Raw genomic sequence first — 16,135 nt, forward strand, 5'->3', positions numbered from 1 at the left:
GTTGCACCACGATTACTTCACGCCTTTAACAAAACCAATGAATCCTCCTGCGGCCCCACAAGCAACGATGCCGCAAACGAGCATGCTTAGGTAGCCTCTGTAGCGGTAGTGCTCGCTGCCATCGATAGGAGACCCGATCCACTGCACCATCATCCCCCAAATGAGAGGGCCGAAGGAAGAGCCAATGAATGCCGATACACCCCAGATGCCTAGGGCTTGGGCGGGAGCATCCTTGTCAGGCAGCGTCTGCATCGCGAGCGCATAGTCCACCGAAAGAAAGGCGCCGTTGCCTGCGCCGTAGACCACGGACCATAACAAGATATAGTAGAAACCAAAGGATTTCGCCAGCGGGGCGCAAATGAAACCGGCGTAGACCAGCGCCATGAGTGTGCATGACCCATAAACGATCAGCTTCATACCTGTGCGCTTAGAAAGCATGCTCGCAGGATAGGCCAGTGAGGCGCCAACAGCTTGTGCGACTAGTGCGATGACGGCAACCTGGCTTCCGAGGTCGGTGAGAGCCTCATTTCCCACCACGACATCCCGCAAAAAGAACATCATGAACGCCTGAACGCTCACAGCAATGTAGTACATTGTTCGACCGACGAAGACCCACAAAAAGTCCAATCCGTTTGACGTGTCGATTGCAAAGCTGCTTAGAGCCTCACTGCAGCTCAGGATGGGGTACGTGAGGATGTGGGTGCGCCGAGAGTCGACAGTCCTGGGCGTCATGAGCGGCGTTTCCTCCTCATCGAGGTGCGGCAGGGGGAAGAGGAAGTTGCGGAGAGCGAGAGGCGCTCTGTGGGAGGAGTCACGCTTCTCAATGCGAACCGCCACGACGACCATTGTCGTGTTACTGAGAACGAGAAGGGCGCAGTAGACGGCATAGATCGCGTGAAAGTCGACGGAGTTCGTTGATATCACCATGAGAAAGCCGCAGGCGCTCCCCAATACACTGTGGATGGCCACCACCGCGCTTGCGCGTTTTTGTTGCATGGCAGACCTCAATAAATCTGGTATGAGGCCGGAGCTCACGGAATAGATCGTGTTGAGATTCAGCATGCCAACGAACAGCCCAGTGTAGTAGCCCCAACCACTATAATATGCGGAGGATGTCCACATCGCAGCCACTGAGAAGATGCCAAAAACAGAGGCGGGCAGGATATACGGAAACCGTCGACCACACTGCGTCCTAGACACATGCATATCGCTGACGCGTCCTACTAGAGGACACACCAGCTGTGACACCCCCACGAGACCCAGACTCAATCCGAGTACCAAAGACTCCATTTCTGGGTACATGCGACGGGCCTCAGCCGGCAACACCACAAGACCCATGGTACCCACTATCAAACCGTACACGAAATTGAAGGACGTAACCAAGACCAAATCAAAGAGGCTCGCCGAAGACACCACTAGCCGCTGGGTCTCCAGGGAATGTCTGTCCTTCATAGGATTTGCGGAATAACGCGTCTGAATTGCTAGGCGCGCTTCCTTAGGTCGAGGCGAGCACTTCGCCTTTGCTTCCGGTTCAGGTTACGGTCAAACGGCTGCTTGCTTGTTACGTCAACTGTCTGCAAGTTCAGAGGAGCAAGCGACGATTTCTTGCATAGGAAAGGAACACGAACCTCAGTGCTGTGTTCACGTACCAATTGCACCAGGCGCTCGATGTGAGCACCTTCAGCGTCTTGCCGAACGCCGTATACGATCTCCTCCGGACAGTCTTGTGAGGAAGGCAGCACCACACAAGGTATGCTGTGGAGTCCGGCGCTGATGACGACATGCTGGTACAACAGAGGCGGTTGGCTCTGCGGCGCCACAATGACAGCTGAGCAGTCTTTGAGGTTTTCAAAGGTCTCGTTGATTCCTACGTGAAATTGGGCAGCCCACTCAGGTATAAGCCGCACATTGGTAAAAACACCCACGACATCGAAGGTGGCACTGGGCGACAGGAAGTCCCTGATATTGCTGACGGCCGCCGCCTCACAAGCTGTATCCCAGAGGCTCGTGCATCACCAGACGCGTACGGCGTTGTGCTTTGGCCTGCTTGGCCATCACCGGCAAATTCACGGATTCGATGGAAAACTCACCTTCCACCGCAGGCACCGATGTAGAGGCCTTATTCGCTGAACGAAACCGCCTCGTGGAGCGGTACAATTCAGTTGTGGAAACGTTCGTGACTGATGCAACAAACGCGCTCACTGAAGTTGCTGGCCGCTTGCCAGAACGCATGCTAGCAACGACAGCTGAAATCGGTTGGTAAATTCGGTGTGCCATCATCAGATGACCTTCTGACGAAATTGAGCCAGGTCGTTCAACAAGTCGATCAACGAAGGACCAAGCTGGAACAGGGCTATGAGTTCCTCGGGCGCGCTTCGGAATCTCAAGAGTGCTAACATTTGGAAATTTTTAGTCTGTCTGCGTCATTTATGTGCAGCATACTGCCATCCATTCAGTTCGTATCACGCGTGGACGACAAGGTTCTCGTACATGGTGACCTTGGTCAGGGCTACACCAGCACTGTTCATAGAGTTTTCGATCGGGAAACACTCCAGGAGTGTGCGATGAAGGTCGTTTCCAAGAAGAAACTTCGGAGCATAGCCCGTGACAGTTATTACAAGGACGTGCTTTCTCAGTTTCTACGACTTAGCCACCCGAATATTGTGCGCATCTATCGCGTATATGAGACGTTTGACGCTTTCTACGTACTGATGGAAGTGTGTGAGGGTCCCGATCTGGTGGACTTCTGTCTGTCCAACCCACCAGGGAAGCTTCCGATGGATCTGGTCAAACTTTTCTTTCACCAGCTGCTCACAGGTCTGTGCGCAATTCACATGTCGAAGATGATTCACCGAGATGTCAAGCTGGACAACATAATGCTGCACGACCAGCGTCGTCGAGTAAAGATAATCGACGTCGACATGTCAATGTTCACGAATCGCACGGATGGTCCGCATGGACGCTGGGACACTCAAGCCGTGGTCGGAACTCGGGAGTACATGGCGCCAGAGTGTCACTTGGCAAACTACAGTCGCCGGTCAGATCTATGGGCTTGCGGCGTGGTTTTGTTTATTATGGTAGACGGCCATTTCCCTTTCAACACGAAAGGCGAAAAGGAGGAAGTTCGACGTCGGCTGACGCGGCCACTAACCCTGTCACCGGTGAAAGTGGCCAAGCAGCCTGAGGTTTGGAACCTCATATGCTCCCTCCTCCGCCAACCTAACTCCCGGTGTCTGTTCAGTGCACATGATGGGCTGGCTCACCCGTGGTTGCAGCAGAAGATTCCGTCGTGGCCGAGCCCAGCAACAACGACTGCCTCTCCGGAGGAAGATGAATGGCTCCACGCGGATCAGTTGGTCACAACTCCCAATAGCTTGGATCCATCCTGCCCTGCGTGGATCGTCCAGGAGGACCCGATTCTCAGACGGCCAAGGATTGCCGTGCCTATCCAACAGCAGTTTCCAACAACTCCCGCTGTGGAAGCGGCGGCGTTCGTAAGGGGTGATCCACTCCCCTCGCCTGCGCAAGCACCCATCAGCGCACATGGCCGACTACACGTTCGCCGTAACATACCCTGGCGCAAACACTGAAGGCTGTTAAAAGTTGATGCACTCGTGTTCCCAAGTCTGCCACAACAGACCCTCACAATACCAAAGCCTACTGAAGGTTAATGCACTCGTGTTCCCAACTCCGCCACAATAGACTCTGCGACTTGGTCTGCATGTGCAAAGGCATCCACGACCCGGCCCTTACCAGCTGTGGCTGCCCACCCGACTTTGTAAACAGATGTTTGAGGTTCAAGGGATGCTAAATCCGACACAGGAATCCCTGTACACGTGAGAACGGCGCGAACTGATGGTATGGTCGAGGGTCCGTGTGGTGTCTGGAGAGACACCGTTTTCGTGTCACCATCAGTTATCTCTGAGACTTGGGAACCAAAACAGAAGACGATCTCGGGTAGTCCGTGGGGAGAAGGTAGTGACGCGAAAAGCTTCTCCACGCGAGTAGATGGGTTTGGTAGTGCAGTCTCCAATCGCACGCTACACATTGCAAAAAGCTCTCGGAGCTCCGCTGCCGTCGCTTTAACGTCGCGAATCTCGCTTCGAGATACAATATATATACGCTTCAAAGGATTTCGAAGTCGCAGCATGTGAAGCGCGTTCAAGGCCGTACGTGAGATAGCGCTTGCATCCAACTGGGTGACCTCAGACGCCAGTATTCTTGCGAAATCGATTGCGACGTTGCCGGCGCCTACAAGGACCACAGTATCTCCTGGTAACCGCAGCTCCGTTTCAACTCGTTCGGACGCCGAGGGGGCACCATCCATGTACCAACGGATGACAGAGGTTGCAGGCACGGCGAGGTGCTCGCCTTTGTAGCCTACAGGTGGCATCGGGGCCTGTAAATCGCCTCCTGTGGCGATAACGAGGGCATCGTGCGTCTGCTTGAGAGCAGGTAAATGAAGTGGTGTAATGTCTGCTTGGTGGATTCTAAGGGAAGGTTGATCCAGAACCTTCGATAGGGAGTTCAGGACGTTCCGCATCTCCATGTGATCTGGGGCTATCGCTCGAGCAAGCCCGAAAGGCCGACTTTGACGTTCGAACATGTCGATGTGGACCTTGGAACCTAGACGGCGAATTAGACTCCTCGCCGTGGCCAGTCCTGATGGCCCTGCTCCAACGATTGCCACACGAATCGACATTCTGTGGAGTTTCAACGTATGAAAGAGTGAGTGAAATCAACAGTTTCTGCATAACATGCCACGTGGTCTATTAGGGGCAGTGAAGGGCATTGTGAACGAAGGCGTCGGTGTCGTCAGAGAAATGGTTGGCGAGGGAGGGGAGGCCGGAGCCCGAGGAGACCACAAGTCGGATCCCCGATCGTTCGCCGATGTCTACGGAAATGTACCTGATCACCGCCAAGCCGTTGCCCCTGAGTACCTTGAACAGCCGATCTTTCAGGAGGTTCAGGAGGCAGATCGAGGCTATCACCCTTTCGCACATAGAGAGAAGAAGAAGCAGAAGGATGGCAAGCCTGTGAAGCCTCGGAAACGTAAATCTAGTTCCTCCAGCTCATCTGACAAGAAGAAGAAGCAGAAGGAGTACAAGCATGTAAAGGCCCAGAAACAGAAATCGCGTTCCTCCAGCTCGTCTGACAAGAAGAAGAAGCAGAAGCCTCTAAAGCGCGTAAAGCCTAGGAAACTGAAATCGGGTTCCTCCAGCTCATCTGACAAGAAGAAGCAGAAGGATTACAAACCTGTGAAAGCCCGAAGGCGGAGGTCTTCCAGCTCATCTGACAAGAAGAAGAAGCAGAAGGATTACAAGCCTGTAAAGGCCCGGAAACAGAAATCGTCCAGCTCGTCTGACCAGAAGAAGAAGCAGAAGCCTGTAAAGCCTGTGAAGCCTCGGAAACGTAAATCTAGTTCCTCCAGCTCATCTGCAATGAAGCGAAAGCAGAGAAGGGATCTCCAACCAAATAAGCCTCGACATTCAAGCTCGTCGAGTGGTTTTAAGAAGCAGAAAGCACACAAGCGTAAGGCCTCTTCGTCTTCGGACTACGCGAAGCCCCACGCCCAACCGTTCCTGTTTCACACTCCATCCTCCAGCGACATGGACAAGAGAAAGAGGAGAGGGAAGCATCCGAACAAGCAGCGATCACTTTCATCCTCGGACATCATTCATGCGAAGCCCAACAAGAGGCCCGGCGGCCACAAGGTGCGGCACTCGTCATCATCATCCTCTTCCTCCTCTTCCTCCTCGTCCTCGAAGAAGGGCAAGCACAATTCCAACAAGAAACACCATCCCAACTACACGGTGGTGGATACGCCTTACGGCTCGTACCCCGCTGCGCCCACGGCCTACCCGAAACCCAGACGAGGTTCGAGCTCCACCGAGATGGCTTTTGTAAAGCGCAGGTAGCGTCCCTTTTGGTGAGGACAGATTTAAGAAATTTATGATTCACGTTGATAATGGAGCAGATCGAAAACGGTGACACGGCCCACGCTATTGGCTACAGCCATAAGTGAGCCGACACTAAAATCCGCGGTGGTGACTCTTCCTAAGCCCTTGTTTGGAGGATAGTTCTGATAAACAGTCTTGGATGGGACGTGCACAGCCTTGGCGGTGTCGCGAGTCTCTCGAGATGAGTAGTGAAGCAGCTCGTCGTACGGATGGAAGCGGACGTCGGTAACCGGGAAGAGGAGGTTCTTAAAAGACTTCAGAGGCTCCAGGAACTCAAATTCCGACGGAGATCCAATGTCATACAGATCTAAAAAGCCTGAGGAGGAGCCCACAGCTAATCTCAGCTGTCGGCCTCTCGAAGTGGTCATGGTGGTTAGTCCACCAGGCGCTCGCAGTGAGCCGGAGCACTTGCCTGCCACCAAGTCCCATTCCAGTACCTTGCCGTCCTTGGATCCGGAATACACTCTTTGTCCATTGGGGTGAAAGACAGCGCATTCAGGCGGGAGTGAGGTCTTGAACTGATTAGCGACGCGGTTCGTTCGCAAGTCGGCAATGACAACCTCCGCGTTGGCACCGCTCAGAGCGACCAACGGGCACACGGCAGAGACGGTAGAGAGGTGGTGGAATGCTTGGAATTTATGGCCTGGACTGACAAGGTGTACGTGATCAAAAGTATTCGTCTCAAGACTTATGAGTCCTAGTCCTTTAACACCGTCAACAGCCGCCATATGGGTGCCTTCCTTAACACACTCCGCCGACAAGAAAGACCTTCTCGGCACTCTAATCTCTGAAAGTAATCGTGGCTTGACAGGGTTCACTCCGAAGATACGTACTCGGTCATCAGCAGAAAAAGCAACAAGCAGCTTCCCGTTTGGGTGGAATCGCACCACGTTCACGCTCTTACCCGCGTCCACATCAGGCAGTCGCTTTGTCTGCAGCTCCTTGGAGGGAAGCTGCAGGCTCCGGCCTCTTATAGGGGCCGCGGAGCGGAGTACGTCCTCGTCGTCTTCCACCTCTTCCAGCAGCATGCGAGAGTACCAAGAGGAGGCCTCCAACCCCGCTCTTGAGACGCGGTGCTGGACTCGGGCCGCGTACTCCCGCACCCCTATTGCGACCTCCTTACGGTTGAGAGCTAAACTCGGCCGGTTCTTTACGACGACTTCCTCATTCTCGTCGTCAGAATCGATCCAAGCCTGCTGCATCAGAGTTATTCGGTATTTCTTCTACGGAGCTCGCTGTTGTCACAGCGGTACGGGACAGCCTCCATCAAAGCCTGCCAAACTAACCGAACCGACACGGATCTCTAAAGTTCTCAGTCCACATAGCATACAATAATATGTGGGTCATGAGTACTCCATAGAATATTCCACTACATTTCATTCAATGACTCCTTCGGCTCTTCGTACAATTGTAGACGGTCTGGACAAGCAAGTCGACAAGGCTGGTGATTTACTTCCTGTGTGGAACTACATTGATGAGAACATCGATCAGCTCACCGAGAGACTCGGTGAGGCAGTGGCGATTGATGGAGTCTCCCCTGATCCTGAGAAGCGAGAGACCCTCATCAAAACTGCGGACTGGGTGGCAGCCCAATTCGACAGACTCGGATTCGAGACCAAGGTCAACAAGCTCGACACGAGGCAGCATCTCCCTGATGGCACTAGCCTGGAAGTTCCCCCAATTGTTACCTGCTATAAGGGCAACGACCCTAACAAGAACAATATTTTGCTGTACTGCCACTACGACGTGATGCCAGCACTGCTCTCTGACGGCTGGGATAGCGAGCCGTTCAAGATGGTCCTATCTGGGTCGGAGCTTCACGGACGAGGCACAAGTGACGATAAGGGACCTCTTATCGGGTGGATGAACGTGTTCGAGGCTTACCTCAAGACCGGAACCGAGCTACCAGTGAACGTGAGATGCGTTTTCGAAGGAATGGAGGAGATTGGATCTGTTGGCTTTGCTGAATTTCTTGCGAAGGAAGTAGCAGCCGGGAACAAAGTGTTCCAGGACATCCATGCCATGAACATCACGGATGTTACATGGTTCTCGAAGGACAAGCCTGCCATCGGATATTCTGTTCGCGGAATCCAACACTGCTGGGTTGAAATTCAGTGCGCTGGGTCTGACCTCCACTCCGGTATTCACGGCGGAATCGTCCATGAGGCCATGCCTGATGTCATGTACATGCTGAACAGCCTCGTCGATGTGGACGGTAACCCTATGATCGAGGGCATTCAGGATGAAGTGCGGCCTTTGTGTGAGAAGGAGAGCAAGGCCTGGGAGGAGATCGACTTCTCTACTAAGGGTCGAGTGGAGACAATTGGAGCCAAGAAACTCACGACGGGAGATTCCAAGATGGCCGCCCTTAGGAATCTATGGGGGAAGCCAGGTCTCAGTATTCACGGTTTGGAAGGAGCGTTCAATCAGACTGGCTGCAAGACTGTGATTCCATACAAGGTGATTGGCAAGTTCTCAGTCCGTCTCTGCGCTGGCATGACACCTGAGAAGACACAGGAAGTTATTCGAAAGCACCTCGAGGCCCAATGGGCCGCTCGAGGCTCTCCCAATGAGTGCGAAATCAAGTTCCCTGTTTGTGGAAAGAGCTGGCTGTCCGATCCCTTCGGAGGCAACTTCAACGCTGCAAGTCGCGCATTGGAGAGAATTTATAACATGACTCCAGACCGAGTACGCGATTCGGCTTCGATCCCGACGACTCTCACACTTACCGATGCGCTGGACTGTCCACTGGTGCTCTTCTGCTTCGGCAGCTCTAGCGACCGTGCACACTCCCAGAACGAGAAGCTCGACGTCAGAAACTGGGTTAATGGAATGAAATCCCAGGCGGCTTATCTTGATGAAGTCGCGAAGGAGAAGTTCTAAGTTCTAAGTTTTACGCCAGTACTTCTGGTTTAATTGTGTACATGAACGCTCTGTCTATATTTGGTCTAAACTAACTGCGTACCCTGAGTTTTCGGAGCAAACGCCGCGTTGCTGAACTTTTGTTATAGGCAGATGCAGCTGGTGGGCGCTCATGAGTACTCAATAGTAATATTCCACTACATTTCATTCAATGACTCCTTCGGCTCTTCGTACAATTGTAGACGGTCTGGACAAGCAAGTCGACAAGGCTGGTGATTTACTTCCTGTGTGGAACTACATTGATGAGAATATCGATCAGCTCACCGAGAGACTCGGTGAGGCAGTGGCGATTGATGGAGTCTCCCCTGATCCTGAGAAGCGAGAGACCCTCATCAAAACTGCGGACTGGGTGGCAGCCCAATTCGACAGACTCGGATTCGAGACCAAGGTCAATAAGCTCGACACGAGGCAGCATCTCCCTGATGGCACTAGCCTGGAAGTTCCCCCAATTGTTACCTGCTATAAGGGCAACGACCCTAACAAGAACAATATTTTGCTGTACTGCCACTACGACGTGATGCCAGCACTGCTCTCTGACGGCTGGGATAGCGAGCCGTTCAAGATGGTCCTATCTGGGTCGGAGCTTCACGGACGAGGCACAAGTGACGATAAGGGACCTCTTATCGGGTGGATGAACGTGTTCGAGGCTTACCTCAAGACCGGAACCGAGCTACCAGTGAACGTGAGATGCGTTTTCGAAGGAATGGAGGAGATTGGATCTGTTGGCTTTGCTGAATTTCTTGCGAAGGAAGTAGCAGCCGGGAACAAAGTGTTCCAGGACATCCATGCCATGAACATCACGGATGTTACATGGTTCTCGAAGGACAAGCCTGCCATCGGATATTCTGTTCGCGGAATCCAACACTGCTGGGTTGAAATTCAGTGCGCTGGGTCTGACCTCCACTCCGGTATTCACGGCGGAATCGTCCATGAGGCCATGCCTGATGTCATGTACATGCTGAACAGCCTCGTCGATGTGGACGGTAACCCTATGATCGAGGGCATTCAGGATGAAGTGCGGCCTTTGTGTGAGAAGGAGAGCAAGGCCTGGGAGGAGATCGACTTCTCTACTAAGGGTCGAGTGGAGACAATTGGAGCCAAGAAACTCACGACGGGAGATTCCAAGATGGCCGCCCTTAGGAATCTATGGGGGAAGCCATGTCTCAGTATTCACGGTTTGGAAGGAGCGTTCCATCAGACTGGCTGCAAGACTGTGATTCCATACAAGGTGATTGGCAAGTTCTCAGTCCGTCTCTGCGCTGGCATGACGCCTGAGAAGACACAGGAAGTGATTCGAAAGCACCTCGAGGCCCAATGGGCCGCCCGCGGCTCTCCCAATGAGTGCGAAATCAAGTTCCCTGTTTGTGGAAAGAGCTGGCTGTCCGATCCCTTCGGAGGCAACTTCAACGCTGCAAGTCGCGCATTGGAGAGAATTTATAACATGACTCCAGACCGAGTACGCGATTCGGCTTCGATCCCGACGACTCTCACACTTACTGATGCGCTGGACTGTCCACTGGTGCTCTTCTGCTTCGGCAGCTCTAGCGACCGCGCACACTCCCAGAACGAGAAGCTCGACGTCAGAAACTGGGTTAATGGAATGAAGTCCCAGGCTGCTTATCTTGATGAAGTCGCAAAGGAGAAGTTCTAAGTTTTACGCCTTCTTGTTTAATTGTGTACATGAACACTCTGTCTATATTTGGTCTTAACTAACTGCGTGTCGTTAGGCGCCTGGAAGCTCAATTATTGAATATATGCCCACCCCCATAGATAGCATCGCGAGTTCCTCAAGGTTTGGTCTACCGTTCCTCCTTCATCTACTTTTGCAGCTGCTGATCCAGGGAGTTCAACGATTTCAAGCAGCGTTCAAACACGAGTACAATTCACGTGAACCGGCTTCCTTAGAGCAGTATGCTGCTGTAATGACCCCGTTGGAGCTGGAACGTGAACGGCTCGAGCGACAGCTGCCTTCGTTCAACAACCCAGCTCAGTTTTCGGAGTACACGAAGATGAAACGCCGCGTTGCTGAACTTGGTCGGCGCATAGAGGCAGAGGACTTGCAACGGCCTGCAGAGGCCTCCAAGCGAGCGACGGAACTCCAACGTCTGCGCGTTGGAGTTCCTGCCTGGACGTGGTGGGGGCGCTGTGGGCGGCTAGCTGTTCGGTACCTAGGTACTCGGATTTCGTCGCTGTTGCTCGTTCTCAAGGGATTATCATTTGTGCTGGGGTACGTCTATCTTCTCGGCGTTCCTATGAAGGCTACTGGCCCAACAGGAGAGTCTGTATGGGTGCTAACGCCCACACCAGTGGAATTCTGGTACCCAGTACGTGCACGCTTCCCTCTGAGTCTTCTATTCACGACCGGCGACGCTTTCGTCGGATCCCTGACTAACATGGGTTGCATGTGGGTGGCCTCGAGCGCGGTATCAACACTTCTTGACTATGCAGCCCCCTCATATTGCAAGCCCTCCTCTCAGTGGTCAGCAGCAACAGCAGCCATCTCCAATGTTTTGACCTCTGCGGGTCGCCAGTCTCTGTGATCTCTGTCGTGTGAACCTTTCTATCTGTGTGGAGTCTTTCACATTTTGGCCGAATTTGCCGAATGGCGGATGCCAACATCCGTCTCTTTGGGAGTGACGAGGTCGACCCTCCAGTACAGAATCGGTAGGAATGATCGTGTAAGGTCCTCTCATCGCTCCCCAGCCTCTTTCGGTTTCTAGTAGAACATGTTGAAGAAGCTGTCAGCTCCAAGGACCCTTTGGAAGTCGTGGTGTCAGTGGGTCGGATACTCGGTCGGTACAGCCGTAAGGACGTATCGCTGCCAGTCGAGAATGATGTGGTGTTAGAGAACACAACTGACTGCGCATTCGACCCCGTGTGCCCCCAAGCGTTCGGTGAGGCCAGGACTCGATTTTACCAACGAATCCTACCGGTCACCCAACAATTCGAGCGGGATGTGACTACGGAGCCTTTTGTATACAGAGAGACGCGAGCCGAGGGTCATCCCACCCAGGTACAATTCGATTCCCAACCACCCCAATACTTCCAGCAAATTGGACTCGGACGTCTTCTGGTATATCGGCCGAAATCGTCTGTACACTTTCAGATAAGCGCGACGCGAACGACTGCGTGCGAGGCGCCTACCACCCCCAGTTCCAAGTCCCCTGTGACTGTGGATAAGAAGGTCCACAGCATCCACGTGCGCCGACTGGAGGACCATCCTTTGCGGATTGCTCCGGTATGGCGACTGCTGATGATTGAAGCTACCCAAGGCACCCCGGACGGACCCCTATTCGAGGAGGACGAGGAGGAAATGTGGCTCGAGATCCGAATGATCATTGATCTGTACCCCTTCAAGTATCACTGGTACCAGATGCAACTCGCCGACGAGAACCGATTGTTCCACGAACGATGTTTGCGTCAACTGAGTTTGGAAGCGCTATCCCAGGCTGCAGCCCTCTCCCGCGTGTTAGACAGCCCAGCCCCTGCTCAGCTGTACTTTCCTAACTTCTTTGGCGACGTGGCCGCGAGGGCGAAGAGGTTCTACGACCAGAAGAAGATCGGTTTGGCCCACACGTCCTCTATCGAGGTCGTCAGGCGACTTAACAATCAGGTTAAGGCAATTTTGATCAAGACAGTGTGCCCCTCAGAAGCTGAGGTGCTGGACTTGGCGTGCGGTCATGCGCAGGACCTCATGAAGTACAGAGACAAGAACGTAAGACTCTACTTCGGAATCGACTTATCTCCTGAGGAGATTGATGAGGCCAATAAGCGCATCCGGAAGGCAAAGGCGCGCACCCGCACCAAGACCAGCTTTATCATGTTGGCGGGCAATCTCCTCCAGGACGAGACGTGGAACACCGTTACTAAGAGACACCCAGATAAATTCCACGTAGTGTCCATTCAACTGGCTATCCATTACCTGTTCGAGTCGGAACAAGCGTGCCATGACTTCCTCAGCCGCGTGTCGGCTCATATGAAGGAAGGGGCGTATCTCATTGGCAGCACTGGAGACTGCGATCGACTGGCCAAGCTCTTCGCTTCCAGATGTGCCAGGAGTGACGAGGACGGCCAGCTGCAATACTCAGTTGGAAACGACTTCTACAGGGTTTCGTTCAACGAGGAAACCATGACAAGGATTCGCGGCAGACCTGACGACGTAGGTAAGTCGAACCTTCAAGCACCTTTAAACTTCGATCCGACTCTTGGTGATTCCTGCAACCGGGACGATGATGATGACGAGTACGACCGCCAGAATCTACGTTACCTCACTAACCACGTGAACAGCACGTGGGGAGTGCCATACTCTTTTTGGCTGGTGGATCATATCGCGGCCGACGAGTACATCGTCCCATGGAAAGCTTTCGTCGATATCGCCCATAAGTATGACTTGCACTTGGACCTTCATGTGGGTTATTCAATGGGTTTTCCTACACAGTGTAACTTTATCGATTTCGTTAACAAGAATATGGAAACCGAACTCATGAAGGAGTTCGTAGCTCGCAATCCAAGACTGGACATCTCAGACCAGGAACAGCGAGAGGTGTCAGCGTTCTACAAGGCCTTCTCCTTCGTCAAAAGCAAGGGAGGCGCACCAGCCCTACGAACACCTCTACTCACCACGCCTGACAGAGCAATGTCTGCCATCAGCACGCCCACTCAAGAGGAGGTGGGCTTCATGGGTCGCTCAGCACCTTCCACTCCCGCCACGCCTTCGCCTGTCGCGCATGATTTCGTGAGCTTGGATAGCATCGGCGAGGCTTTCGCAACGGTAACTACTCTGCAGCCGGGGGTGGCTGCTCAAGACGCTGCTCTCGAGGTAGAGGCGGCCGGGGATGCGACGTCGAGCGAAAGCATGGACGAGTCAAGTTCTGACTAGCCCTTAATAAGGAGCAGTACAAGACGAGTAGAACAGTGAACAATCGGACCTTGAAAACGCTCCACAAAGATTCGCATGAATCCTGGAATAATCACACACTCAGCACACGTTGTAGTCAGATATGACCTACCTCAATGCCGACGAGGAAGAAGAAACCACACGGCCTGACTGGGATCTTGTGATGCCCTGGTTAGACAAACGTCGCCTCTTCGAGGAGTTTGAGAAATGTTTCCGGTCTCAGAGGCTCCTCCCCACCATACGTCCTCTCGAAGAGTTCGTTGAGCCTGAGTGTTCTCTGCGCCACGAGTACGCTTTATGTATCATGGCCTTTGGCTTCGATAGAGACTTGTTGAACTACGTTCGCACGTACGACGCCTTGAAGCCCGTAGACAGAGGGGAGACAGAGACGCTCTTCATGTTCCTGAGCGCATACATGGAGGGTCTTCTAATCTACAAAGAGCGTGGCAACCCCACATTGAAACTATCCGCTGCGTGGTTCCAGCGCACCTTAGGATCCCTCATTCGGGAGTTCCTCAGCACTCGGGACGTCTGGCCCGGCATAGCGGAGTCGCTAGGTGAGGTCTTCCGGTTCTACAAGAGCATGCTGGAAGGGGAGCGGAAACGAGACGTGGTGCAATTGGGCTTCGATATCCTTGGGTGCATTCCTAATAATGTAGCCCTTCGTGGTGTTGTCTTCGATGTCATCATCGACGCCTGGGTGGAAGAGGATAACATTGCTCCGTTGGTAGGCCGCGAGGAGGCCTCGTCGATATTTGGTGCTCGCGCCCAGGCCGAGGCATTGATAACCATGTTCTATAAGCACTTCTACGAGGACCTTGCTAAGGGGTACAAACTGCTGCAGATGTTACGTCTGCTGGCTGTCCATCACGATTTGGAGTTTCTGTACTGCCACCTGCTCACTTTGAGCTGGAGACTGTCGTTGGCTGATTGTCGAGTGGATGATATCGTCTCCCGGTGTGCCATCCTGACGTTCACCGCGTCAAGAGTGAAACGTGAGCTACGGAACATTGAGGTCTCGGACGATCCTGAACACAGCATCAGCTACATCGCGGCCATGGCTCTCGTCCCTGAGGCCGCGGAACTCCTAATGGTCAACGACAATCTCAGCACAATTGTTAACGTAATCTGGCACCATGCTAGTGTTACAAACGTGCTCCACTTTTGCATGTTGTTGCTGTACGTGCTTCGTCAGCAACCTAAACCAATGTTGCCACTCGTTCGACACATCAACCGCGGCCTTGCCAAGCTTCTGGTCCAAAGGTCGCATGTCGAGCACACGGGCATGCTACACCTGTGCCTGATGTGGATATTGGAAGTCCACAAGCATGAGCGGTGGAGGCTTCGCATCGTCCGGAGCCGGCTTTTCCGAGTTACGTTTTACGCGTTTACCACCTGCGACCTTAGGCGGGTGCCAGGAGCTCTGTACGGCTTGCTTAGAGTCGTCAGACACCTCCACGCACATCCCGACCCTAGGCAGGCTTTTGATGCGGGGGGGCTCTTGCCTTTTTTGGTGTCTGCATTGCAGTACGTGCAGGATGATGATCGACTGCAGCGCGCAATCATCGACTGTCTGCGCCAAATGTTGGGTCAGTACAGCCACCTGAGCGTCGAGGTGGCCTCGGCGTGTCTGTATGTGGTATTTGATATCATTCTTGGGGAACGCGTACCTGTGCCGCAAAGCTACTTCGACCTGCTCATGGAAGCTCAGAAAATCAAGTTCGTTCAACACATGCTGAACTTGGACACTGACCTCTCCATGGCCTACACCACTTCGCTCTTGCGACTGGTGGACGAGCTTAACCTGCGCGCCCTGACCACGGAGTATCACAGAGGTGAGCGAAATGTAACCGAAAGACAGCCTCCTTCGTGATCCGAGAAATTATTCCCGACGTTGCTCTTCTCGCTGCTTTACGCTACGTGGAGAAGCTCCAGTGGAAGGTCGACAAAGCGGCCAATCCCACCCACTGGGAGAACTCAATCCTGATCCTCAGACTCGTCCCCCACGCCTACGCCATGATGCTGAAAGATATGAGCATGACAGTCTCGCTGCAGACCTTCTGTTATCAACCGGTGTGGCTTAGCTACCACTGGGGCTGGTGGGACCGAGACATTAACGTTCTGCGGTACTCCCTGTTGGCATTGACGTGTCTTTACCATATAGGTGATCGGGGTCAGTTAGTGCACTGCATTCTAATCGTAGCTAGACACGTGCCTGACATGAAGGCCTCCGAGCTCTCCATGCTGCTGCCGCTCCTTGCTGATGCCGTTAAGCTGATTCGCGGAACCCCTTGCTATCACACCACAGCAGTCGCTCGTGAGATTGTCGGTCTCATCAACTTGAACTTCTGCAGAG

The 16,135-nt window shown here is 53.3% G+C and overlaps 10 protein-coding genes across 14 annotated transcripts; 6 read left to right on the forward strand and 4 right to left on the reverse strand.

Moving 5' to 3' along the window:
* Positions 1 to 12: 12 nt before the first annotated feature.
* On the reverse strand, positions 13 to 1,452 carry KVP17_004392 (uncharacterized protein; the record flags this gene model as incomplete). Its single annotated transcript, XM_068522537.1, has 1 exon — positions 13 to 1,452. The coding sequence occupies one exon, from the start codon at positions 1,450 to 1,452 to the stop codon at positions 13 to 15; it is 1,440 nt and encodes a 479-aa protein (XP_068373204.1).
* Positions 1,453 to 1,481: 29 nt separating this feature from the next.
* Positions 1,482 to 2,055, reverse strand: KVP17_005335 (uncharacterized protein; the record flags this gene model as incomplete). The annotated part of the gene is made up of 2 exons (XM_068515140.1): positions 1,482 to 1,959; positions 1,988 to 2,055. 2 exons carry the CDS (start codon positions 2,053 to 2,055, stop codon positions 1,482 to 1,484), a joined length of 546 nt encoding a protein of 181 aa, XP_068373206.1.
* A 374-nt stretch (positions 2,056 to 2,429) lies between these two features.
* Positions 2,430 to 3,590, forward strand: KVP17_004379 (uncharacterized protein; the record flags this gene model as incomplete). Its single annotated transcript, XM_068522515.1, has 1 exon — positions 2,430 to 3,590. One exon carries the CDS (start codon positions 2,430 to 2,432, stop codon positions 3,588 to 3,590), a length of 1,161 nt encoding a protein of 386 aa, XP_068373185.1.
* A 77-nt stretch (positions 3,591 to 3,667) lies between these two features.
* KVP17_004391 (uncharacterized protein) lies at positions 3,668 to 4,702 on the reverse strand (the record flags this gene model as incomplete). 2 transcript variants are annotated; one of them, XM_068522536.1, is made up of 1 exon in its annotated part: positions 3,668 to 4,702. In XM_068522536.1, one exon carries the CDS (start codon positions 4,700 to 4,702, stop codon positions 3,668 to 3,670), a length of 1,035 nt encoding a protein of 344 aa, XP_068373203.1. The 2 variants fall into 2 exon arrangements, with proteins under 2 accessions (XP_068373203.1, XP_068373202.1); XM_068522535.1 differs by having other exon boundaries at positions 3,668 to 4,549.
* A 55-nt stretch (positions 4,703 to 4,757) lies between these two features.
* Positions 4,758 to 5,918, forward strand: KVP17_004376 (uncharacterized protein; the record flags this gene model as incomplete). The annotated part of the gene is made up of 1 exon (XM_068522510.1): positions 4,758 to 5,918. One exon carries the CDS (start codon positions 4,758 to 4,760, stop codon positions 5,916 to 5,918), a length of 1,161 nt encoding a protein of 386 aa, XP_068373180.1.
* Positions 5,919 to 5,950: 32 nt separating this feature from the next.
* On the reverse strand, positions 5,951 to 7,162 carry KVP17_004382 (uncharacterized protein; the record flags this gene model as incomplete). The annotated part of the gene is made up of 1 exon (XM_068522519.1): positions 5,951 to 7,162. The coding sequence occupies one exon, from the start codon at positions 7,160 to 7,162 to the stop codon at positions 5,951 to 5,953; it is 1,212 nt and encodes a 403-aa protein (XP_068373188.1).
* A 181-nt stretch (positions 7,163 to 7,343) lies between these two features.
* KVP17_004371 (uncharacterized protein) lies at positions 7,344 to 8,843 on the forward strand (the record flags this gene model as incomplete). Its single annotated transcript, XM_068522499.1, has 1 exon — positions 7,344 to 8,843. The coding sequence occupies one exon, from the start codon at positions 7,344 to 7,346 to the stop codon at positions 8,841 to 8,843; it is 1,500 nt and encodes a 499-aa protein (XP_068373169.1).
* Positions 8,844 to 9,033: 190 nt separating this feature from the next.
* On the forward strand, positions 9,034 to 10,533 carry KVP17_004388 (uncharacterized protein; the record flags this gene model as incomplete). Its single annotated transcript, XM_068522530.1, has 1 exon — positions 9,034 to 10,533. The coding sequence occupies one exon, from the start codon at positions 9,034 to 9,036 to the stop codon at positions 10,531 to 10,533; it is 1,500 nt and encodes a 499-aa protein (XP_068373199.1).
* Positions 10,534 to 10,636: 103 nt separating this feature from the next.
* KVP17_004378 (uncharacterized protein) lies at positions 10,637 to 13,761 on the forward strand (the record flags this gene model as incomplete). Of its 3 annotated transcripts, XM_068522512.1 has the most annotated exons (3): positions 10,637 to 11,286; positions 11,586 to 13,290; positions 13,321 to 13,761. In XM_068522512.1, the coding sequence occupies 3 exons, from the start codon at positions 10,637 to 10,639 to the stop codon at positions 13,759 to 13,761; spliced, it is 2,796 nt and encodes a 931-aa protein (XP_068373182.1). The 3 variants fall into 3 exon arrangements, with proteins under 3 accessions (XP_068373182.1, XP_068373184.1, XP_068373183.1); XM_068522513.1 differs by lacking the exon at positions 10,637 to 11,286 and adding an exon at positions 11,485 to 11,546 and having other exon boundaries at positions 11,586 to 13,761; XM_068522514.1 differs by lacking the exons at positions 11,586 to 13,290; positions 13,321 to 13,761 and having other exon boundaries at positions 10,637 to 11,422.
* Positions 13,762 to 13,882: 121 nt separating this feature from the next.
* KVP17_004385 (uncharacterized protein) lies at positions 13,883 to 16,135 on the forward strand (the record flags this gene model as incomplete). 2 transcript variants are annotated; one of them, XM_068522524.1, is made up of 2 exons in its annotated part: positions 13,883 to 15,614; positions 15,641 to 16,135. In XM_068522524.1, coding segments are annotated over 2 exons (2,227 nt in total), but the record flags the coding sequence as incomplete, so codon positions are not given. The 2 variants fall into 2 exon arrangements, with proteins under 2 accessions (XP_068373193.1, XP_068373194.1); XM_068522525.1 differs by having other exon boundaries at positions 13,883 to 15,652.

This window comes from the organism of the source record quoted next, assembly GCF_019968985.1.
Source record: "MAG: Porospora cf. gigantea B chromosome Unknown PgB_NODE_55_length_52151_cov_128.237, whole genome shotgun sequence".
Taxonomy (NCBI): Eukaryota; Apicomplexa; class Conoidasida; order Eugregarinorida; family Porosporidae; genus Porospora; species Porospora cf. gigantea B.